Source organism: Staurois parvus, unplaced genomic scaffold (assembly GCF_062004578.1).
Source record: "Staurois parvus isolate SC_StPar_1 unplaced genomic scaffold, SC_StPar_1.0 ptg000437l, whole genome shotgun sequence".
NCBI classification, from domain to species: domain Eukaryota; kingdom Metazoa; phylum Chordata; class Amphibia; order Anura; family Ranidae; genus Staurois; species Staurois parvus.
In genome coordinates this window covers 1,209,731-1,235,754 of record NW_028318233.1, presented here as the reverse complement: position 1 = coordinate 1,235,754, position 26,024 = coordinate 1,209,731, and the positions used below count along the sequence as shown (strand labels likewise).

Here is a 26,024-nt window from a genome sequence, read left to right as displayed (position 1 = left end):
CCAGCCACGGCCTTCAAAGTTATAGCTATCGATACACTGATCTGGATAGCTGCTATATAAATATAGCATAGCAGCAACATGTAAATCTTAATTTAGATCACTGAGCAAAAAGGTAAAAAAAAATAAATGAAATTAGTGGCATAAAGAGAATCTTGACTAAAATCACTAAGAAATACCACCAAAATAAAAGGCTGGAAAAAAAAGTGTAAAACTGCAGAAAACTGCCCAACCTCCTTGGACAGTAGCAAAAAACTGAAACATGCTGGCCAAAGGAGGGGGTAGTTTATAATTGGTAATGTCCCAACCTCCTGTAGGTGGCAGTATAACCAGACTGTTTCTAAATTCCTCAATGAACAATGAATATATTAGTCTTTCCCTCACATTCTGCCCAAGTGGTTCTAAAAGCAGAAAGTTTTCTACCTTAAATGCATAGTCTACACATTAAGGTAAAAATCAGCTCCCCCCCAAACACCCCCCTACACTTACCTGAGCCTGACTTCGATCTAGTGCGGTGCCCGAGAGCAGCAACTCTCTCTGCTCTCTCTCCTCACTGGATATGCAGGCAGAAGCGGGAGCCACCAGCACTTGCTGCTGTCAATCACAGCCTGTGAGGAGGGAGTGGGGACTCTCAGAGCCCAGCTCAAGATCGAGCACCCAGGAGTGCCCCCATTGCAAGTGGCTATGAGGGCACTCATAAGGGGGGAGGAGCAAGGAGAGATAGCGGGGGAACCCAGAAGAGGAAATTCAGGGCTGCCCTGTGCAAAACCATTTTCATGTTTGTTATTTTCAAAATAAAAAAGTGTTCCTTTACAATAACTTTAAAGCACCTTCTGTAGGAAAAGCACATGCATACAAATAAAATGAAAATATTGTCAACACAACAAAGAACCTAACAACCACTCACAATAGTAAGTCTTCAGTGAAAGGGAAAGTACATGTAGTACTTTGTCCCATATTTCTTGATGCCGTTATACTAGCTGCAAAGTTGGACAGGCTGCCTTCTTCTTGGCACACAACTGCCTGATGTAGCAGCTAGCAAGAGCTTTGCTATGGAGCGCCTGTTTCCAGCTCCCAGCACTTGCCTCAACTCCCTTTGCATTCCTCATGCTGGTACTTACCCAAATGATCGTCAGTTTTTTCTTTTTTGCATGCTAGTCTCATATCGAAAACGAATAGGCTACTAAAGTTATAAAAATTCTCGTAAGACAGAATACAACTTCAGAAGTGAAATAATGTATTGTTGTACACTATAATGCCAAAAGTATTGGGATGCCTGCCTATACATGCACATGAACATTAATGGCATCCTTAGTCTGTAGAGTTCAATATTGAGTTGATCCACGCAAAGCGCATTTGGGAGGTCAAGCACTGATGTCAGACAAGAAGGCCTGGCTTGCAGTCTCCACTCTAATTCATCCCAAAGGTGTTCCATCGGGTTGAGGTGCAAGCCAGTCAAGTTCCCCCACCCCAAACTCACTCATCCATTTGTACACTGGTGCACAGTCATGTTGGAACAGGAAGGGGCCATCCCCAAACTGTTCCCACAAAGTTGGGAGTATGTAATTGTCCAAAATATCTTGGTATGCTGACTCCTTAAGAGTTCCCTTCACTGGAACTAAGGGGCCAAGCCCAACCCCTGAAATACAACCCCACACCACAATCCCCCCTCCACCAAACTTTATACTTGGCACAGTGCAGTCAGGAAAGTACAGATCTCCTGGCAACCACTCAAACCAGACATGTCCATCAGATTGCCAGACAGAGAAGTGTGATTTGTCACTTCAGAGAACTTGTCCCCACTGCTCTAGAGTCCAGTGGCGGTGTGCTTTACACCATTACATCTGACGCTTTGCATTGCACTTGGAGATGTAAGGCTTGGATGCAGTTGCTCGGCCATGGAAACCCATTCCATGAAGCTGTCTACACACTGTTGTGCTAATATGAAGGTCACACAAAGTTTGGAGGTCTTTAGCTATTGTCTCTGCAGACAGTTGGTGACTTCTGCGCACTGTGCACTTCAGCATGTGCTGACCCCACCCTGTCTGGCCTACCACTTCATGGCTGAGTTGCTGTTGTTCCCAGTTGCTTCCACTTTGTTATAATACCACTAACAGTTGAGCGTGGAATATTTAGTAGCAAGGAAATTTCATGGATGGACTTATTGCACTGGTGGCAACCTATCACGGTACTACACTTGAATTCACTGAGCTCCTGAGAGCGATCCTTTCTTTTACAAATGTTTGTAGAAGCAGTCTGCATGCCTAGGTGCTTGATTTTATACCTCATGGAGGTGATTGGAAGACCTGATTGCAAGGATTTGGAGGGGTGTCCCAATACTTTTGACAGTATAGGTTATATTATTCTTTTCCAAGCATGCAAGGTCTTAAGCCGGCCATACAGGAGGCGAATTCCCAAAGAATTTTTGTTTGAATTTCACACCATTAGTGGGCCACAGCAACAGCCAATTTTCGAGCGACCATCGAATTTGAGTGATCAGACAAGTTGGAAAATTTTTGAAAAATCAACGAATTTCTAATCAATGATGGAAGAATCGTGCGAGAAATATAACTGAAAAAGAAATGAGCATGAGATGTGACCTGGAAACGAAAATTCTTGGCCACAAAAATTATTTTCTGTAGCAACATGAGGTGAAATTAAAGGGTAGGCTGGTCGAACTTCAAAATCAATGGTGGCAACATCGGATTACAAAATGCACAAAATCTCCAAATTTCTAAAGAAAATTGCTTCGGAATTCAACCCATGTAACTTTTTTCATACAGATACTATACCAATTACATGAAAATCATTTGTTCTGTTACGTTGCAAGAAAAATGTTTGTGCTTGTCCCTTAAGATACTTTCGCATGAATGGTCCTGATCGGCTCTCAAAAGCTGTGTACTAACAAATAGATTATCGGACTATGGCTTTGATTGCAGGTTTTTTTTCCATAAGATTTTTTCATTGTGTGTACTAGCCATTGGATTTTTTTTCTTCAGCCGTTGTATATGGCCTGCCCTACTTGAAAGATGACATCCATACTGTGCAGGCAGAACCCATTCAGACTACAGTATAAAGTTCAATGACAAAAAAAAATGACTATTACATGCAATCTTCAGTACAACTTATTCAGCAACAAAAGAAAAATACAGGATTCACCAGAAAAATGTTTCTTCTTACCTGTGTAACTGGTTAATGTGTTACTAAATCCACACTTGTAAAATCAGTCTGTATATGCAATAAAGCATGCTTGTTATACTCACTGTGGAACCTAAAGGGTTAATCCTCTGCATGGTGTAAAAATGCAGTTTGATCCTGACTTCTCTGATCCTCTTTTCTCCTGATAAGATATATTGTGTAGAGACACTGCACATGCTCAGTTTGGTGTTTATTGCTAGAGAGGTTTTTTTTTCTTGGGAGTTCATGTGATCAGCACAGGGCCAATCAACACTGCCCAGACAGAGGTCAGGGGTTCTACATCCCCCTAGAGAAAACTCCTCTTACAAGCTTTAACCAGTGCTCGGCTGGACACTGATAGAAGTCACAAGATTGCTCTATCTGCTGATGAGAAAAGGTATTTAGCGGTTTATATTTACTAAAAAAAAAAATTGCATTTCCATGTTCTGTGTATTGTGAGAGACCAGATAGAGTGAATGCAGGGTCCTGGGTTTAGTAACACTTTAACTCTGCTGTTATCAAAGCAAAGAAAATGCAGTCTAGAAATGTAATAGGATAAATCCTGACAAATACCTTTAATACACCTAGCCCCTTCTGAATTTCCTGACAAATGCCATCAGCAAATCTAGCCTGCTTCCCTGATTTAAGGCCTTTATTGAAATCTATATAAGGATCTTTACTTAAAATTCATTTACTTTTTTTTTATAACAGGAGAAACATCTTAGCCAGGAAGACATTCTACAACACAAGGAAGGCTGGGAGTCTGAATACAAACCCAGGAACATCATGGAACCATCATACAGAAACAGTAATGCAATGTATCCAAATATTAATGGCTCACAGAACTCATTGAACTACCCTTAGATTGAGGTAGTGTGTATTCTGAATGTATGATTTACAGTCCTGATACCTCCAAATTAACAACGCACAATATGTTTATATTCTGTTTAAACGTACAGTAAATGTCAGTTTATGCTAGATATATCATTGAGAGCCACTTTAAAATGAACTTCATTTTTTATCATTCTATTCAATATTTGGTACACAGACTGCACAATACAGTTAGTTGTACCTTGGTACATACTGCCTCATTTATCATAGATGAAGACAGGCACTTTAGAGAAATCCCAAAATTGAGGAACTATTCCCTTTTACTAGTACAGGCAATGCCCTCTATATCCCTGAAAATCTTGGCTTAGAAAAACAAACTTCATTTATGTTTAAAACAGTGCAAAATTGCTGTCAAAATGGTTATAAAGTTAATCTTTTACCATTATAACATAATAAAAATACAGCTACCCTGTAAATGGGAGGTAACTTCAATATTTGCTGATCAGAGATATGGGCGCTGCCACTACCTGTTTCCCCACAGGAAGCTGTGATTTCTCCTGCAATCTGCTACACTCCTACTATGTCCTGCAGTGATTTAGTGGCTAGTGGGAGGAACCACAGCACTCAGTGAGGACATGCTATACAACACTGGTAGACTTAAGGTTGTATGCACACTGTAGGAATTATGAAGAAATTCACTATAGGACTGGTCCATTCTAAAGAAGGAAGGATGTGTGATATGTCCGTTTACCTTTCACAAGACATTAAAAGGTGTGCATTTGGAGAGTAAAAGTACTTTGGTGTGATTGGTAGCTCACCCTGCAGTGGTCTCTTTGTTGCCCGTGATTTGAATGCTGCAAAGCCTAGGAGTCACTACCACCTAGGTGTGAACATCATCATCCATAGCGCACTGCAGTAAAGTGCTGAGGTACTCTAAATTAAAATAATCCTCTACTGAAAAGAATATGGAATCAGATAGTGCTGAACTTCTGAAAATAGTAGACTGGGGTGTCTCTGGCCTTGAGGTACTGACAGAACAAGTATGCAACAAGTGAAGTCAGAACTCCTGATCTGCACACTTGTTCCAGGTCAGTAACTTGGAAAATAATGAAGGTATTGGAGAACTAGGAAATAAGCATTTTTAAAAGGAGCACTGAGCATTGATAGCCCACACATTACCCCAGTAAAGGGGACATTTTGACTAGAGCTACATGGGTCATTTTAATCTTTCAGGTCTCAGTGAGCCCAATAATTACAATGTTTACAGTTTTTGGTACATTAGCTTGAACAGCAAGGTAAATAAATTAAGAATCTGGCATACTTTGTGAATTTGACTTCCACTCCATATGACAAAGGATAAGTTCACCTTTTAGGAAAAAATAAATGCTCATATTTTTGCAAAAGAAAATTTGCATTAATTATTTTTTCTTTCGGAAGCCTGCAGAGGATTGCACCCACAATAAACAGATCATGGGTGTAGTGTCAGGCTACTGCACACTCTCCCTTCAGCTTTGTGCCCGTACACGTTTGGGATTTCCATTACTAAGCTGCAGGAAGAGTGAATAGACTACGAGTGTGCTAACCAGCACGCTCGTATCCCTTTGAGAACTACAAGCCTGTTCATGAATGACGTGAATGTACAGGTGGAGCCCTGCAAGGTCACACCGATTTTAAATGTGACAGAGGGTGGGGTAAGGCTCAGGAAGGGGGCAGGAGCTGGAACATGTTCCAAAGATGAACTTATTCTTGAACACTGGTGGTTGTGGAGAAGAATGTTCCTTAGACTAGGACTCAGTAGTAAGAGCCCACTTTACAGGTAGCTGAAAAGATCATTGCTGATTTCTGTCAGTGGTTACATATCTGAGAAGTAGATCTTTGCTCAAGAAACCCCACACAACCTCTGGAGAAGCAATAGTTAAGAAAGGCTGAACTAAAAGCTCACGTATGATAGTTTGAACAAGTCCCAAGTCGAGTTACTATGTGATGCCAATTAAGTAAAAAAAAGACTCTCTTTACCATCCCTGACTACCACCGCAATCCTCCATTTGTTTCTTGCTCCCCCCTCCAGACACGGCAGATTATGATGAAAGGGTTTCAACAACAGAGCCAGTGCTGTCAAGACAGTAAGCAGGACTAGGGGTGACCAAGTTCTGCTTGACAAACTACAGGCTTCTGAATCAGCAGTGGCAATACGGATGGCCATGCCCCCTTCAATATTTTTCATCCCACTATAGTCAAAGCAGGCATAGCCTACAAGAGAGTGGCAACTCTGCACTGAATTCAGGATCAGTGCAGCATCACGCCACACTATCATCGGAAGCTGCACTAGGTGGACTTCATTGCAAAGCTCAGAAGTTGTGGGACTTTAATCTACATCATATATTAAAAGTCTCCTGTGTAATTTCTCCCCCAGTGATGTGGCCAACAAGTGCTTAAATCTCTCAGTAGCAAGAGAGTATAGCCCTTCAAGTGACTTTTTGCTACATGAAAGAAAAAAAAAAAACAAACGACTTCCCTGCTAAGAAAATGATTAATACTGAACTCTGGCTAAAACATCTTCAGTAACTGACATTTCTGAGTACCTGATCCCCCTCTGTAGTTCCTTTTGGCATCCCCTAAGTCACTGCAGGACACCACAGTGACATAGGGGCTAGCAGAAAGGACCGCAGGGCAGTAAAGGCACCACGCATATAACTCACCTAAAAGTGTATTCAATGAAGATGTCAATTTAGAGCTTGAAGGCAGTAAAATATCAGCAGTAAAGGAAGGGTAAGAATTAACCATTTTATTCACAAGGTAATACGACCTTTTAAAGAAGCAATATAATAATTTCAAATTATGCATAGAACATTTTCTCCCCCATAAATTCAGCATTAAAGCCTGTATGGTAAGTTGTGTTCTTTAGAGCAATCCTGTCTTAAAAACTATAAAGGTTTACCATTGCTGACCTTCTAACAAATGTTCTTCAACACTGTAAGGTCACTGACTCGAACCATGCATGCAGATCAGGAAAGTTAGAAGTTCTTTTCTGCATACTTCCTCTGGGTCAGGGGCTCTTACCTACTGAAGCCGGAGGATCAGCATAACAGCTAGGCAACTAACATTTTTAGTGGAAATGGTCAGCGATGGCAGCCTATTTCTCGACTTTTTTTTTTTTAGAGACCAATACGCAGTGAAGCATGTGGGATGCCAATGCTCACCTTTTTTTTTTTTTTTTTTAATGCTAGTTGCTGGTTTGTCTCTGGTTCCAGTATTAGAGTCACTGAACTAGAGCAAGCATTTAGCCTATTAAGCAAGGCATCTGATTTTCAGACTTGTGCCAGGTCTAAGACTTAAATTATGGACATCAACGAATACCAGGCAATTAGTATATTAGAAGATCAGCAAAGGTAGGCTTTATGTTACAGGTTTATTTAGTGACTATAAAATTAAAAGGATATAAATAAAAACAATGCCTCTAATACAAGTTATACACTCAGCGGCCACTTTATTAGGTACACCTTGCTAATGACAAGAAAATATCCCCCACACCATTACACCACCACCAGCCTGAACCGCTGATAAAGACAGGATGGATCCATGCTTTTATGTGTACGCCAAATTCTGACCCTACCATCTGAGTGTTGCACCTGAAATTGAATGCCCATTCTCCTCTGACAACAAGGCATTTTTATCCACACAACTGCCACTCACTGGATATTTTCTCTTTTTTGGACCATTCTCTGTAAACCCTAGCGATGGTTGTGCATGAAAATCCCAGATTTGCAGTTTTTGAAATACACAGACCAGCCAGTCTGGCACCAACAACCATGCCACGTTCAAAGTCACTTAAATACCCTTTCTTCCCCATTCTGATGCTTGGCTTGAGCAAGTTGTCTTCACCACGCCTAGGTGCTTAAATGCATTGAGTTGCTGCCGTGTGATTGACCAATTAGCAAGTTGTGTTAAACAATTGAACTGGTGTACTTAATAAAGTGGCTGGTAAGTGTATATTGGCTATCTATACATCTTAGTCAAATGTGCAGTAAAATCAATATCTGATGTAAAGCAATGTGATAACTTGTGGTGTATTATGTCTTGTGCTGCTCACACAGTGCTATGCCCTGCAATTTCACATTCTGTCAATAGTGTAGGCTTTTTAAAAATAAAGAACTCTTAAATCTATGGTATCTATATATGTGCTTATAACTGAAAAGATGTAATAAAAATGATGAACCTTGTATGGAAACTTACTGTAAGTAAATAAATAGTATATGATGAATATTAATCATAGTATGAATTGAAGTCTATTACAATAGAGATTATTAATGGAGAATAAAACATTTCAAAGGACTATTTTCAAAGAACAAATTGCAGTTAATCAATAAAAACTAAAGTTTGAATAAAGATACAATTTAAAGGACATATCGATTTCTTACTCATTCCAGTAAATACAATAAAACTGAACACTGCTATAATCAGAAAACACAGATTTACTGAACAGAGAGGATGGAGGATCACAGTCATGAATGCTGATTGCTTATGTGTATGACCAGCAGAACAGTTATATTATTCAATTTCAACCAGCTTTGAATCCCCAAAACAACTGAATAGACAGAAGTACAGTCCATTAACTCCTTGAAACAGCTAAAACTGTTGGTGGTTGGATGCCATTTTTATTATTTAAAACTGGTTTACTAAAGACATAACAGTCAGGAGAAATGAGTGATTCTGAATTGAACATTTTTCTAAGGCCTTGTACAGCTGTGCTCAAAAGTTTGCATACTCTGGCAGAAATCATGAAATGTTGGCATTGGATATTGAAAATATGACTGGTCATGCAAAAAAACTTAAGGATAATGATCATATGAAGCCATTTATTAACACATAGTTGATTGGCTCCTTTTTAAAACCTAATAATAGAAATCACCCAAATTGCCCTGATCAAAAGTTTGCATAACCTGGAATGTTTGGCCTTGGTACAGACACACAAGGTGACACACACACAAGTTAAAATGGCAATTAAAAAGGTCAATTTCCCACATCTGTGACTTTAAATTTCAATAAGTGTCTGTGTGTAAATAGTCAATGAGTTTGTTACCGCTCACGTCCAGAAAAACACAAGAGGACACAGAATTTTTAATTTTTAGACCTGAATGGACTCCTATGTAGTTGGATGTAAACAAACGCATGTCTGTTTACATCTGGTCTGACAACTGTCAGGCGGACCTGAACATACTACCAGTGTGAAAGGTTATGACAGGAAGCACATTACTGGCTTGAGCAAAGGGTAAAAAATTAAAAAGAAAGGGAAAAAAAAAACGTAAAAAGAGAAAAAGAAAATGCACTCTCCACATTTAAGAATTTGTAAGCTGCAATAGATTACGTTTGTTGTGTTTAGATACATTTTTAAAGCTTTCAGGGGACTTCATGTAGCTTTGATAATGGTTTTAAACACTCTTGGCCCCCAGTCACATTTGTGTTTTCTCGTGCTGGCATGCACGACAATGGAAATCACAGAAAACTGCTGCAATTACAAATGTTTAAGCATTCACAAGTTTCTCTCTTTTGTTTGTATTGGTATGACACAAAAAAGTGGAGAAACAAAGCCAAATCTGACACATTCCACACAAAACCCAAAAATGAACTGAACAAAATTATTGGCACCTTCTCAAAACTTTAAGAAATAATTGCATTCCAAGTTTGTGATGATCCTATAATTTGTAATTAAACTCGCCTGTAACCAGTTAAAATGGTGAAAAATTGACTCAACCTTCCCTGTTGTGTGTGTCTGTGTGCCACATGGAGAAGAGAAAGAGCAGCAAAGAATTGTGGAAAAGTCTGGAAAATCTCAAGGTTACAAGTCCATTGTCAGAGATCCTAATGTTCCTGTGCCCATCATTGTCAAGAAATGTATAGCCCATGGCACTGTAGCTAAATCTCATTGGACGTGCATAAAGGAGAGAAATTGATCAAAGATTGCATCAAAGGATTGTATAAATGGTGGCTAAAGAAACTCAATCAACTTCCAGACAAATTCAAGCTGACCTTCAGGCACAGGGTACAACTGTGTCAGTTTGCACTATACATCGCCATCTGAATGAAAAGAGACACTATGGTAGGAGATCCATGAGGACCCCATAGCTGTCACAGAAACATAAAAATGCCCGATTGGAGTTTGCCAAAATGTACCTGAGGAAGCCAAAATCATTTTGGGAGAATATGCTGTGGATAGTCAAAACAGAATTACAGCTTTTTGGCTAGGCCCATCATTCTACTGTTTTCAGAAAAAGAAATTAGGTCTTTAAAGAAAAAAATACAGTCCCTACAGTCAAACATGGTGGAGGCTCACTGATAATTTGGGATTGCCTTGCGGCTTCAGAAACTGAAATGTTTTGACTGTGTGCATTATGAAATCTGAAGACTGCGAAAGAATTCTGGGGTGCAATGTAGAGCCCAGTGTCAGAAAGTTGGGTCTCCATCAGAGGTCATGAGTCTTACAGCAGGACAATGACCCAAAGCACACGTAACAAAGCACCCAGAAATGGTTTCAGACAAAGCACAGGAGAGTACTGAATTGGCCAGCAATGAGTCCAGAACTAAACCCCATAGAGCACCTGTGGTGAGATCTCAAAACAGCAGTTGGGAAAAGGAACCCTTCCAATCTGAGACACCTGGAGCAGTTGGCGAAAGAAGAGTGGTCCAAAATTCCAGTAGAGAGTTGCAAGAGACTCATTGATGGTTGCTTGCAGGAAGTGATTGATTTCAGTTATTTTTTCCCAAGGAATGTGCTACCAAATATTAAATTGAGGGTGCCAATAAGTTTGTCCAGTACATTTTTGGAGGTTTGCGTGGAATACGTCAGTTTTGGCTTTTTGTTTCTCCGCTTTTTTGTGTCGTACCAATACAAACAAAATAAACAAACATGAGAATGCCTAAACATTTGTAATTGCAACAATTTTCTGGGCGAAGTGGTGCATCGTCTGCCAATATTTTTGCCCATGACTATATATCAATCTGTAACACTGGAATCCTTTAGCCAACATCTAAAAAGGTCATATACAACACACCCATCTCCAGTTCAGTATTTATTTTATGTGGTGTGGATACCATGTCTAGGTATTAGAAGAAAAGTTATTGCTCATAGGAGGATATCTTGTATGCCACATAAATCACAACCAAACACGAAAAAAAAAAAATTAGTAACAGATGCGAATAAGCATTCTCCATATCCACTGTAGCCTGAGTAATACAGACCTTGTAATTTTCCATTACATTCTTTGAAATGGTCTGAGCATTAGTAATATTACACACTCTGTGTTCTTTAACTTTGTGCATCCTAAGCAACCTGTCCATCATTCCCCGAGTACATTTTTTCTTTATATGTGTGTAGACTCTCATAGCCTGCTTTCTTTGCCCCCAGCTCCATGTCACACAGTGCCATTCCCTGAATTTCTGAGTAGGGGAGCTCATGCCCCAAGTACATCACATTTACACTGCAATAAGAACAATACAGGCTCTAGCTGCTGTCAATCACTTGCTGGGAAAAGGGAGAATTAGTTTTCCACCCCATGAATGCAAGCAAGGTAGGGAGAGTTGTGCCTGCCAACCAGGAGGGAACAAACGAACACACACCCCTTCATAGGACTCTATTAGAAAAGGGAGCCACCTGAAAACATGAAATTGAGAAGGGTCTGTACAGCAAAGTAACCACAGCATTGAAGAGAGACATAGAAAACATACAATTGTAGATGCCTGTAGCACTATATGCATTTTAATTTTGAGGGTTTGAGAACACTTTAACGCTTTCGTGACCAGAGTGTTTTTTCTTTTCATTCGTTTAAACACATGACAATGAAGATAAGGTGACTGCTATTGAATCTGATAAATTCAAACTCACCCAATAAATATTAAACTGCCAAAAAGCAGTTTCTAAATATGTCTCCACTTGTTAAACTACAGCACATTTCAAATATATTGTGAAGGGTTTCTTACAACAGATTTTTGCAAGTCATAGGGTCCAGTGAGGCAACAATGACAAGCATGAAGGTAGTATGGCACAAATGTGTATGTGCGTCTTAGGACACAGTTTGATATACAGTTGCTGTGACTCATGGATAAAACTTTGGACAGACTTTCTCATTCTGTTATAGAGTATGAAAGGGTCTGAACTGATGCCAGGCTTTCATTTTGATGTAGTCACTGCAGATAATTCTCTAACCCTTCCTACATTGGTGACATGGCTAGAAATATGACCAAAGTGAGCGCATGTTAACAATGCATGTTACGGAAATGCCACTATTTTGCAACTGATCTGACCTGCGTTGACTGAAATGTACAGTTGTGTTCAAAATAATAGCAGTGTGTTGAAAAAAGTGAATAAAGCTCAAAATCCTTCTAATAGCTTTTATTTCCATACACACAAATGCATTGGGAACACTACACATTCTATTCCAAATCAAAACATGAAGAAAAATATATCAAATTTGTGGTGTTCTTCTAAAAAAAATTGAAGAAAAGTAAATATTAGACTGTTCAAAAAAATAGCAGTGTTTGTTTTCTTCTTTACAAACTCAAACATTCACTATATAAACTGAAAAATGTTTGAAGATTTTGCTTTCCTAAGATCCGGGGATTGGGCTGGCCACTCCATAACGTCAATCTTGTTGGTCTTGAACCAAGATGTTGCACGTTTACTGGTGTGTTTGGGGTCGTTGTCTTGTTGGAACACCCATTTCAAGGGCATTTCCTCTTCAGCATAAGGCAGCATGACCTCTTCAAGTATTCTGATGTATTCAAACTGATCCATGATCCCTGGTATGCGATAAATAGGCCCAACATCGTAGTATGAGAAACATCCCCATATCATGATGCTTGCGCAACCATGCTTCACGGTCTTCACAGTGTACTGTGGCTTGAATTCAGTGTTTGGGGGTCGTCTGACAAACTGTCTCCGGCCACTAGACCCAAAAAGAACAATCTTACTTTCATCAGTCCACAAAATGTTGCGCCATTTCTCTTTAGGCCAGTCAATGTGCTCTTTGGCAAATTGTAACCTCTTCAGCACGTCTTTTTTTCAACAGTGGGACTTTGTGGGGGCTTCTTGCAGATAGCTTGGCTTCACATAGGCGTCTTCTAATTGTAACAGTACTCACAGGTAACTTTAGACCTTTGATCTTCCTGGAGCTGATTGTTGGCTGAGTCCTTGCCATTTTGGCTATTCTTCTATCCATTCGAATGGTAGTTTTTCGCTTTCTTCCACATCTTTCAGGTTTTGGTTGCCATTTTAAAGCATTTGCGATCATTTTAGCTGAGCAGCCTATCATTTTCTGCACTTCTTTATATGTTTTCCCCTCTCCAATCAACTTTTTATTCAAGGTACGCTGTTCTTCTGAACAATGTCTGGAACAACCCATTTTCCTCACAATTTCAGAGAGAAATGCACTGTAACCAGCATGTACAACATTTGCTGCCTTCCTTCCTTAAATAAGGGCAATAATTGCCACCTGTTTTTCAAAGAATGAATGACCTCACTAATAGAACACCACACTGCTATTATTTTGAACATGCCCCTTTCAATTAGTGATTCAAATACACAGAATCAGCAGCATGCATGTCATGACTGTTGGGTCTGTTGGATTTCTATTACTCTACTACACCTGCTAGTAAATTATTTGCCATGTAGAAATATAATTTCTACCAAAAACAGTGATTGATCAGGTTAGTGATGTCTGACTGCTATTATTTTAAACACAACTGTACATATAAGTGTGAGGTCCACCATGTTCCTTCTGTATGGAAGAAAAAAAAAAGAAAAACCCAAATCACCTGTACAGATTTACTGCTTAAAACTACCACTACAGACCAGTAATAACCCAAAATTTAAAGTGATTAGAAACACAATTTTTAAAAAATAAAAACAGGTTTATACTTGCAATGGAAATGGAAACATACTCTTCTTGGTCCCACTCCCAATGCTCTTACTCTTGGTGTGCCCCAATAGTTAGAGGCACACCTGCAGGCTTGCTCCCGAGCTGTGCTGCCTGGGATTCATAAATACAGAGCAAGGCTCAGCCAAGCTTCCTCGTCACACGGTTTGAATGGCAGCAACGGGAATCAATGCCTCAGCCAAGCCTGTGAGAGTGGGGAGAGTCGCTACAGATGGGCACAGCACTGGATTGATTGAGGACTCATGTAAGTAAAGGGGTGTTAAGGGGGCACAATGCTACCTTTCTTTTATCCTAAATGCATGGAATGCATTAGAGCAAGTTTACACTGCTCTGGTGTGGTCCCGCTGCACTTAAGGGCAACTTGCAGCTAATCCACAGGTTTTTTGAGAGTTAACTGCGCTTTCTTCTATAAAGTCCTGCAGTTTTGGTGTAGTTTCTGAAAATGCATCAAAAGATGCAGCATGCTACAGGACCACATTAAAGCTTATGGGAAAGTACAGCTAACCTGCACATAAATACGCAGGTTACCTACGCTATAGCAAAAGCACTGCAGGGCACAGTGAAGCTGCCCTAAAAGTAAAAAATGTTTAGGCTTTAGAACCACATTAAGAAGCATATTCTATTCACAGCAAGTATAAGTAAAAAGCAGTTGCCCATATGCACCAGGCAAGTGTCACAATCGGATGGATTAACCGGATATACAGTAAAACCATAAACCCTACTGCAATAATCATGGTTATACTGCATAATTACTTTGTTTTACCAAATTAAAAACAAAAATTTGCAAAATACCATATTTTATTGTCATATAATCTACAAATCACTTTTATTATATAAACAAAATTACTTAACAATTTTTATAAATAGTTCGAAACAAAACAGAAATCAGAATAAAAAAACAAAAACAGTAGACAGTTTAACTTGGCTTATTCATAAGTGTTACACAAATACTTTCCATAGTTCGGTTCATATGGATCTTTGGAATGGTATTAAAGGCTTGTGTATTTAGCTTATTAGGACTTTAAAAAAAATGAGGTATTTTTGAACTGCTTATAGGTGTGGCAGAAAAAAACAAATCCTTCTGATGTACCCATAAAAATAAACTGCATGTTTAGATCAAATTACTACAATCTAATCATTACCTTCACTGGAATCCTCTAACCAGCAGCTCAGTTTGTATGAACTATAATAGTATATGAAATAAAACTCCATATCCAGATTTCACATTATGTACAACATAAACCTAGGAAGTGAATTGAGGAAGACCATTTCATTGTGTTCTCAGCCGTGGAGATGCTCGTGAGCTGCTGGAGGGAGATTAAGAATGTTCTTGTGTTAAGGAAGACAAATCTAAAGCAGATATACAATCAGATATTATAATTAGTAAAGACGTGTTCTGGTTGTCTGGGAGAGACTTATAGATTCTGCAAGATAGAATACCTACCTTTGTGGCTTCAGGAACCATATATTTGGGGTTATTCACTGTACAAGTGGAGGCCTTTCAGGGCTTCATTACAATATGAACTGAATACTAATGAGAGGTTCTTAAGATGCTTAAAATATAAAAAATGCACGTCCTCTAAAAAATATTTTAGTTTTATATAGCCCTATCAAAATAGAATAGGCAATCTGTATCCCTACACAGTACTGCAAGCTATTCTGAACAATTTCAGATGGAAAAGTGGGGAGCTTCTAAGATAATGAGATTCAATAAGCCTTGACAGCTCCAGCACCTTATTAGGGCAGACAGTTTTGAAATTTAGTTTGCAAATGATAATGAGATCAGCCAACACAGCACATACAGGGTTAGTTATAGTAAACATTAAAGCTAGGCTAACACCGTTTTGGCCTTGCGGAGCACATTTACATGGGTATGGCATTTCATTCATATGAATGGGCTGCTGTGCCTGCACTTCACGCAGAAAAAAAAAGGTACCTGCAGCATTTTTAACCCGTAGCGACTGTAAAATCGCACTGTGGTGTTAGATGTGTGGGGGTGCCATTAAGAATGAATAGCAGCACTTTTTGGTTGTGGGGACAGCTGTGATTCCTGCACCTACAAACATACAGTGTTTTTGAAGAACTCCTATTTCAGGCCTGTGTTCATCAATTCTTTATTTATTTCAGGTACTTGTATAGCGCTGTCAATTTACGCAGCACTTTACATATATATTGTACATTCACATCAGTCCCTAACCCTCAAGGGGCGTACAATCTAAGGTCTCTAACTTACATTCATACATACACATACTAGAGACAATTTTAGACAGGAGCCAATTAACCTACCAGCATGTCTTTGGAGTGTGGGAGGAAACCGGAGTACCCAGAGGAAACCCACGCAGGCACAAGGAGAACATGCAAACTCCAGGCAGGAGGTGCTGTGGCTGGGATTCGAACCAACAACCCTAGTACTGCCAGGCGAAAGTGCTAACCATTTAGCCACTGTGCTGCCCAGTGTCAATATATGTGGATTAAGTAATCACGGAGACTGGAAGTTGTGCCCAATAGTGAAATGGAGATCTAAAATGTGCTACTGAAAATTAATTCACATCTAAAAGGATATTAAATTGTCACTCTTCAAATAGCTGATTAGTTGCTGTAGCGAGTCAAAGCGAGAAAGAGTTGGAACGCAGCCCAACAAGATCAGTTTGTGCTTGGCCCGTGTGAGGGCCACATTCAGCCTCCTCCAGTCCTTCAGAAGATCACCAAGCTGTTCAGACAGAAAATCATATTCCCATTCAGAAGTTTCAATGTTTATTCTGCTTGCAAGGACACAAATGTTTATACAACCTCTTCTAATTTCTTCCAATACACACAACTTAGACCATGCAAATGATAATATAGCAGTACGACATATCGATATTAAAAAGGAACATAAAAATCAAGGCTTAAAGGGTCAGTCTAACAAAACTAGGGTTTGTCATCAGTAGTTCCTGGAAGCTTACTTCTAAGCAGACAGATTTAAAATACATTACAAATGACCACGTTTTAAATGCATCCCTGTAGATCCCCTCAGATCCTAGACAAGTACTAGAATTGTCACCTAAACATTCCATTCTCTCCTGGTACTGTTCACGAAAATGTCAGAGCCTCTACTGTGCAATGAAACACTGGCATGTGATGGAGGTAAGACAAGGGCCTGGATTAATTTCAACTTTGACAGAACAAAAAGCCATAAGTACAGCGTGGATGGAGATATCAGAGCTTAGTCTGATATGACAATCATACCACCTGGGCTGGTGGTTACAGTATTATCCTTGCTATACTGATCTGAGGAGTAGTGTATTGGCTTTTAGAGAGTTGAACACAAATTTTCACAAAGAAACTAGCTTTGCACAGGAAGTAAGCAATGTTTGTTGGCCCTCCAGCTAAAGTATTTCAGGCCTGTATAGTTATAACACCAGAAGGCTGGTGCAGAGAAAATTTAGGTCAAAAACAAATAAATAAAAGGTGTAACTGACAACTGATTGAATCAGGCTGTTGGTTGCTGGTGGGGCATTTGTCAAAGGTTATTCATTTTAATCATTGGGGGCCACAAAAATACTCTGTGCGTTTTGACAGGCAGAGGGGGAAAAAAAAAAAAAAAAAGATATAAACCTTGATTACCATCAGCATACCAAAGAGAAATGGAATGAAACTTGCCTTTCCATTGGTATTGCTTCTCACAAATGAAACAATGATCACGCTTTTATCTCTCCCCTGGTATTTGTCTACAGTGTTAACCTCTACAGTGCTGGAGGACAGCTTCGCAAAAGAAGTGGAGATGACTTTTAACTGCTGCCGATAGGGAGCGATAATCCCAATGTCTGATGGCTTACAGCCAGCCTAAAAAATAAATAAATAAAAATTAAAAACAAATGGAAACAAGCACCTTACAAATACTTAGCATTAAGACCCAACCCTCAAATTTTAAGAGAACTAATTTTCCAAGGCTGAGAGCTGCTCTCCAGGACTTAGACTGGGAGGGAATATTGGCATCGATTAACACAACGCAGAAATGGGAGTTCTTCAAAAAGACTGTATGTGAACACACTGCAAAATATATTCCCATGGGCAACAAGTTTACAAGGCTAAAAATCAAACCTATGTGGCTTACGGCCAAAGTTAAAAAGGCTATAGATAATAAGAAAAGCTTCTATTAAATATAAAAATGAAGGAACACTATCATATTTTAAACATTACAAAGAATATAACAGAATATGCAAAAAGGAAATAAAGGCCGCAAAAGTTCAAAATGAACAACAGATTGCAAAGGATAGCAGTACAAACCTCAAATCTTCAAGTATATTAATAGTAAAAAGGTCCGGTCCGAGCTTATAGGCCCTTTACAAATTAATCTAGAGTGGGTGACTGGGGACAAAGAGAAGGCAAATTTATTAAATACCTTCTTCAGCTCTGTGTATACAAAGGAGCATGGGGGAGCTCTTGTCCATAATGGGCATGATATTGACACCGCTCCAGATGATCCACATGGGCTCACAATTGATATGATCAAAAAATATTTAGACAGAATAAAGGTGAATAAGGCACCTGGGCTGGATGGCATACACCCACGGGTCCTTAAAGAATTAAGCAATGTCATTTCAAAGCCATTGTTTCTAATTTTTAGGGACTCTTTAATGACTGGCATAGAACCATTGGATAGCCATAAGGCCAATGTGGTGTCAATATTTAAAAAGGGGTCAAAATCTTTACCAAGTAATTACAGACTAGTCAGTTAAACTTCTAGAGTTGGGAAGATACTGGAGAGTTTAATAAAAGACCACATAGATGAGTTCTTGCTGGAAAAAAATATTTTAAACAGACAGTATGGATTCATGAAAGCAGAAGTTGTCAAACAAATCTGATTTCTTTTTATGAGGTGAGCAAAACCTTGGACAGAAGGGTGGCTGTGGACGTGGTATACTTGGATTTTGAAAAAAAGTGTTTGACACAGTTCCCCACACACAGCTAATGTAAAGGCTACAGGCTTGGAAAAGAGGAGTAGTGGTTATTGATTCATACTCTGAATGGTCTAGGGTTGTCAGTGGTGTACCCCAAGGTTCAGTGTTGGGACCCTTACTTTTTCTGTTCAAATATTTTATTGAAGAAATTTTCAACAATTTACCACAACATATTACAGATATATAAAACGATCAACGTTCACAATAAGAAAATGTATAATCAAGAAAACAGGTAATTATTAGAGAAAACACACAATTTTCCATTATTTAGCCGGGAATGATGTAGCAGGGCCTCGGATACTTGAGAGGTATGCTCAGAAGATTGTGAACTAAGTGTGGATGAATATGTGATAAACCGTAGAGGGGAGAAGGGTTGGAAGGTAGATAGAGGGGGGGGAAGGGGGGGGGGCACCAGTCCAATGAATTGGTTACAGTATGGTAGTATATTATCGTAGTTGTCACTTAACAGAGCAATTAGGGTCTTGGAGCCACCGAGACCATTGAAGGCAGAATTTGTTGTATGAAAAATTTTGAATTGCTGTTCTCTTTTCCATCTCACAATGGAGATTAAGTTCTATAATGAGGGTTGAGAACAAAGGGGATGTGGTAGATTTCCACAATTTAGTAATATTGTTTTTTGCTATTGCTAGTATATGAATTATGATAGTACGAGAGTCCACAGGAAAATTATCTATTCCTATATGAAGGAGAGCTATAACTGGGTTTGGAGTCGTTGGAACTGTAGATATGGTGGAGATCAGCTGAAATACTTTGTTCCAATACGATGTGAGAGATTTACAAGACCAAAGTATATGGAGGAGCGTTCCTATTTCTCCACAGTGTCTCCAGCACTTGGGCGAATGTTGTGTGTAATAGAGATTGAGCTTAACAGGCGTTCGATACCACTGATGTAAGATTTTCATGTATGCTTCCCAATGGGAGTTACATTTGGATGCCTTGTATGTGGTATTGAAGGTTTTCGACCAAGTGCAAGGAGAGACTGATTGACGGAATATTTTTTCCCAGTTAATCAGGGAAGCAGTGTGAATATTAAACTGAGAGTCATTCATAATGGAGTAGAAGGTTGAGATTCCCTTTTTGGGGTAATGTGATCTCTGAAAAAAGAGGTGTGCTCTGGAGGGAATTATTCGTTCTTGAGATATATCCATTGTATGCAAGGCGTGGGCAATTCTCATGTATGAGAATTGTTCATTGTCAGGGAGGTGAAACTGTGTTTGGAGGGTAACAAAAGATTTTAGCTTATGAACTGTATATAAGTCACGGATACGGGTTATACCTTGATTTTCCCATTGTGTGAGGTTTAGTGAGGGGATGATGAGGTGCAATGTAGAGATTGGAGTAGGAATTTTTGTTGTTTCATTGCTTGGGTAATGAGAGGACAAGAGGTCAAACCAGGCTTGTAAAGAGGCTTTTATACATGGGTGTTTAGATAATGAAAGAGTTTGGCTATTTAGAGGGAGGAATAATAGATTATCAGGAGTATATGGGAGATGTGACGGAATTTCTAAGTGAGTCCACAATTTGTCTTTTGTAGGATGCCACCAAAAGAAGAGCTGGTCTAGGAGCACAGCATTGTAGTAAGATTTTAAATGAGGATGGCCTGCTCCGCCCCTGGAAGAAGGTCTTATTAGTAGATTTGTCGTGCATCTAGGCTTTTTGTTTTTCCACATAAATTTATTTAGTATCGCTTGGAGTTTATTAAAAAAGGTATTAGGAACTGGAATAGGAAGGGTACGGAAAATATAAAGTATTTTAGGTAATATGCACATTTTTAAAGATGCTATTTTACCCATTGTCGATAATGTGGGAGTATGGAGTTGTTTGAGCTCTCGTGGAATGGAGTCAAGTAGAGGTTTATAGTTAGCTTCATATAGTTGGTTAGTTGAGGGCGTAAGTTGTATTCCCAGGAATGGAATGCTGTGTGATTCCCATGTGAAGGGGAACTGTTTGCTCAGTATATTTTGGGTCTTAGGAGGGGTATATAGGTTCAAAATGGAGGATTTTGGCTCATTGAGCTTGTAGTAGGAGACTTCAGAGTAATTGTGAAGATGCATGCGTATCGATTGAAGAGATTTGTAGGGATTAGTGACCATCAGGATGATATCATCAGCAAAAAGGCTAATTTTATGGTCCATTTTGGAATGTGTAATACCTGTGAATGTTGGGTCATCTCTGAGTTTAGAGGCCAAGGGTTCAATTAATAGAGTGAAGATTATAGGAGAGAGGGGGCAGCCTTGTCTAGTGCCATTAGAGATTTGGAAGGGCTTGGAGAGTGTGCCATTAATTAAGACTGTAGCAGAAGGTTTGGAGTAGAGGGCGAGTATTGCCGACAACATCCAGTCTGTAAGACCAAATTTTTGGAGTGTGAGTTTCATAAAAAGCCAATGGATTCGATCGAATGCTTTTCAGCGTCTAAAGATAGTAACAATGATGGTTGTTTGGTGGTTTCAAGCTTGTGGAGGAGGGATATTATTCTTCTAGTAGCGTCCGGGGCTTGTCTACCGGGGACAAAACCTACCTGGTCAGGGTGGATTAGCGTGGGGAGGTAAGGAAGTAATCTTTGGGCAATTATTTTGGCATAATGATTAAAAATCCTCCTGCGCTTGTATGGATAACCCCCCTCCTAATAAATAAGCTGCTGACACTCAAACCAATAACCTAACCAGTGTAAATATTATATATGAATTAGTGTAGCGCTTGATTATAAATAAAACAAAACCATTAATAATAAAATATATAATAATAATAAATGTGACTCGTGCTGTGATCTTCTCAGTGCTCTTATACCACTATTAGCACTTAAAACAAAATGAAACAAAAACCCTAAATAGTATAATACTAATAATAATATTTGTGACAAGTGCTGTGATCTTCTCTTATACCACTAAATGACACTCAATTAGAAATGAGATCATCAATCAAAAAATATTTGGTGATAGTGTCACTTCAAACAATAAATAAATAAATAAATAACGGGTGACGGTGCCATTTCAACTTCATTCAATGTCCAATATTCCTATTGACATCCATCTATTCAAAGTGTTCTTTATAACCATGCATAGTGTATGTAGATAATGCCACTCGTGAACCAACACACTTCTATCCACTTCGGCTGCAATGCCTGCTCACCTCCTTCCTGCGACCCCAAGGGGCCCACAAGCCTTTAGGATCACCCTGGATCCTCAAGATTCCTGGTTTTGGCGCCTTCCTGATATTCCTCCTATCAGGCCTCCTCCACTGCTATGCCTCCCAGGTTCCTCACCAGCGGTTGTCTGCACGCTCTCTCTCACAAAGATAGTGAGTGAAAAAACAGATCCTCCATTGTGTAGTATTTCCAATCAGTAGGGTTTATTCATAAATAGCAACAAAAGGTGACTTACATACGGTTGTACAGTCTTAGTGCGTCCCTCTCTGGGTAAACTGCAACCTCTGATAGTAACTTCCTGATAACCAGGAAAATGGCGTCCCACACCGGAAGTGCGGCACTCCGGATACCGGAAGTAGCGTCTACGTTTTGCCTACGCGTTACGTCACGTACCTCGTGACTTCTTCTGGGTCTGTTTTAAGTGCTAATAGTGGTATAAGAGCACTGAGAAGATCACAGCACGAGTCACATTTATTATTATTATATATTTTATTATTAATGGTTTTGTTTCATTTATAATCAAGCGCTACACTAATTCATATATAATTATTTTGGCATATAGCTTTATGTCAGTGTTTAATAACGAGATCGGTCTATAGTTTTGTACCAGTTAGGGATCTTTGTTTGGTTTGGGAATGGTTGTAATTACTGACTGTAGCATTTCAGCGGGGAATATCCCCGTAGAGGCAACATGGTTAAATAATTCAGATAGATGTGTTGTAAGGTTGGATGCCATTATTTTGAAGTATTCGTTGGTAAAACCGTAATTTCCTGGGGATTTGTTTAGGGGTAATGTTTTTATGCTACGGTCAATTTCTGCAGGGCAGATTGGTGTCGATAGCGAGGTAAGTTGGGACGCTGAGAGACTGGGTAAATTGGTATTATCTAGGAAATGTTAAATGGTATTGGCGGTGGGTTGGGGCGTATTAATATCATCTTTGAGGTTGTATAGTGTGTGGTAATATGTCGCAAACGCGTCATATATGTCTCGAGGGTTTGTGAGCAATGCTTGGGTAGTGGGGTGTTTAATCGAGGCTATCTTAGTTTTAAGTCGCTTTTGTTTAATCATTTTTGATAGGAGTGCATTTGCTTTATTACCAAGCGCGTAAAATTTGGATTTAGCTCTCTGTAGGTTGAGGTCGTATTCATGTAATAAAAGTATTCGTAGTTTGTTTCTATCAGAGGCCAGGGACTCGGCTATGATGGCATTTGGATTGGTTTTGTTAATTTCTTCGTTACGTTTAATGGAGGAGAGAATCTGATCTATTTGATGGGATCTTTGCTTTTTAATGCGGGAATTTAATTGTATGAGGATACCTCTCATGTAAGCCTTATAGGTGGGCCAGAGCGTGGTTATAGGCATGTTCGGAGTTGCATTAGTCTCAAAAAACAAGTTATGAGCTTCTAAAATATGTTTCTGGTATTCAGGGTTCTTCAGGATTGCAGAGTTTAATCTCCAGATTGGCGGGATTGCCGAGCACTGGTTTTCGTCCACTGAGATATGAATAGGAGCATGGTCTGACCATGTTATCGTGCCAATTGTAGATGATGTTATATGTTGCAGTGTCCATTTGTCCGTGAGGAAAAAATCGATTCTGGAGTATGAAAGATGTGGATGGGAGTAGTAGGTGAAGTCTTTCTCGTTGCTATGTTGACATCTCCAGATGTCATAGAGGTCATGGTTATGTAGGAATTGATTGAAGGCCAGTTTAGTCGATCTTTTATTAAAAGATGAGTCTAGGTGCGGATTGCTGATGATATTGAAGTCTCCTCCAATGATAATTCTACCTTGTTTTAGTGAAGAGATGGTGTTGTAAAGTTTGTTAAAGAATTGCAGCTGGTTTTTATTGGGACCATATATGTTCACTAAAGTGTAGAGGTTGTTGTTCAGTTGGCATATTAGAATGTGGTAGCGGCCTTGAGGGTCAACGGTTTCTGATATGTGTTGGAACTGGATAGAGTCTTTTATGGCTGTAATGACTCCATTTTTTTTTTTAAGTTCGTGGCCATGAAGATGTTTGGGAAACGGTGTAGGTGGAATTTGGGTATCTTGTTTGTAGCGAAATGGGATTCTTGTATAAAAACTATATCGGTCTGAAATTTCTTAGTTTCTTTATGAAGCATCGATCTTTTAAATGGAGAATTTAAACCCCGTACATTAAGGGATGTAATGTTGATCATTGTGCAGGTCTTGAAGCGCTAAGCGATATATTTGAGGTGGTAATTGAATGGATGTGAGGTTGTGCTAGCAGTTCCATGTGAGGAAGGAGGTAACCAAAAGTGAGAATTTGATTTAGGTTCGGTTGCTGGATTGAGGTGAAATTTCCATGAAAGTTCTTCATTAATCTGTTGGTAATAAGACGGATTTGAGCGACTGGTGATGGTGCCAAGGAGGGAGGTGGAAGGAAAAAAGGAGGGGTGTAAAAAAGAGACTTGCGGAAAATGCAAGTGGTCTGAGTAGCTTGCATTGCTACTTCAGATGTGGGGGGTTCAAACAGGCTTAGGCCGTAAAAAAGGTCAAGCCAAACAGTTTCTAATAACATAAAACTTCAAAAACTCGGCCGATCGCCAGATATTGTTGAGGGAAAACGACATCTTTGAGGTGCTATGTTGATGTTATAGCGGGTGCGATTAGTGACACGTTTAATCAGCTTCCATACTCTGAGAATGAGAGGGTGCGTTTTGTGGTGTATCTTCAGGTATTATTTTCCAGGCTTTAAGCAGGTCTAGGCCTGCTTCGAGATTTTTAATGGTGAAGGTTTTACCATGTTGTTTCACGGTTAGTTTCGTGGGGAATCCCCATTGATATGGTATACTATGGTTCCTCAAGGCTTTAGTAATGGTAATCATCTGTTTGCGGTTAAGCAGCGTGGCCTTTGAGAGATCTGCGAATAACCGGATATTTGCATGTGGCGGTGGTAGTGTAGATGTATTTCTGGCTGCCAGCATGATTTTATCCTTTATATGGTAGAAATGAATCCGGGCTAAAACATCTCTAGGAATGGAGGCCGATAGGAATGTTGGTTTGGGTAGGCGGTGGGCTCGGTCTATGGCCAGCTCTAGATCTGAGATGGATGGAATGAGGGCTTTTATATACTGTTGTATATAGGACAGTAATGTCTCATTAGTGACGCTTTCAGGTATGCCCCTAAATTTGATATTATTACGCCTTGAGCGATCTTCTAGATCGGCTAGTTTCAAATTGATTTGTTCGATGTCCAAGGTATGATCTGAATGTGCGTCAATCAGATCATTATGCGCTAAAATGACGTCGCCCATTTTGGTTTCAATATGTTGTATTCTTTGCTCTTGGTGTTTGACCACATTAGTGATGTGTACCAAAGATGATGATAAATCATTATGCAGAGTTTGCTTAAGGGATAATAGCATGTTCTTCATGCATATTTCGGTTACTGGCTGATCTGTTGCTGGGAATGCCTCTATGACAGGGAGGTCTGTGTATAATTGTGAGGGTGGATCACTGAGGATCTGGGATGCCTGCTGTTGTTCAGGGTCCAGTCTAATTCTGGATTTGGCTGGGCTTCTTGTGGTGGGGGACAGAGGGGGAGACAACTCACCAGGGTCCCCTGGATATAGCGTGTATCTCAGCCTTGGATCTTGTTGCTGGGCAGAGTAGTCCCCCTGCTGCCTGCTGTCCCTCATGTCACTGCCGCCGGCGCCATCTTGGATTTCTGCCGTGATGGCAGGGAAGAAATGTGTCAATTTCCCCGGCTGTCCCGGGGTTTTTCTCCTGCGGGGCATGTCTGGGGAGGATCGGGCACCGCTTATGCTGCTCTCTGTGCTGTCGGAATTCCCTGGGGTCAGTGTGAGCCGCGATCGTTCTGGTGGCTGGACGGAGGGGTTCACACTACACGTCCATGCAGGAGCCGGCCGCGCATGCGCCCCCGGACCCTTACTTTTTAATATATTTATAAACAATATAGGCTCTGGGATTAAAAATCCCATTTCAGTCTTTGCAGA

At 39.8% G+C, this 26,024-nt stretch overlaps 2 protein-coding genes across 2 annotated transcripts in view; one reads left to right on the top strand and one right to left on the bottom strand.

The window, feature by feature from the left end:
* Positions 1-8,272, top strand: part of PKD2L1 (polycystin 2 like 1, transient receptor potential cation channel) — an 88,028-nt gene extending 79,756 nt beyond the window's left edge. Inside the window, exon 15 of the mRNA XM_089687756.1 lies at positions 3,886-8,272. Within this exon, the coding sequence (XP_089543882.1) occupies positions 3,886-4,038 (153 nt within the window). The 3' untranslated portion in view covers positions 4,039-8,272. The remainder of the gene's footprint in view (positions 1-3,885) is intronic.
* A 6,442-nt stretch (positions 8,273-14,714) lies between these two features.
* Positions 14,715-26,024, bottom strand: part of DNA2 (DNA replication helicase/nuclease 2) — a 48,396-nt gene continuing 37,086 nt past the window's right edge. Inside the window, exons 19-21 of the mRNA XM_089687755.1 lie at positions 17,577-17,759; positions 16,498-16,644; positions 14,715-15,260 (exon numbers count right to left, since the gene is read on the bottom strand). Coding sequence (XP_089543881.1) covers positions 15,216-15,260; positions 16,498-16,644; positions 17,577-17,759 — 375 coding nt within the window. The 3' untranslated portion in view covers positions 14,715-15,215. The remainder of the gene's footprint in view (positions 15,261-16,497; positions 16,645-17,576; positions 17,760-26,024) is intronic.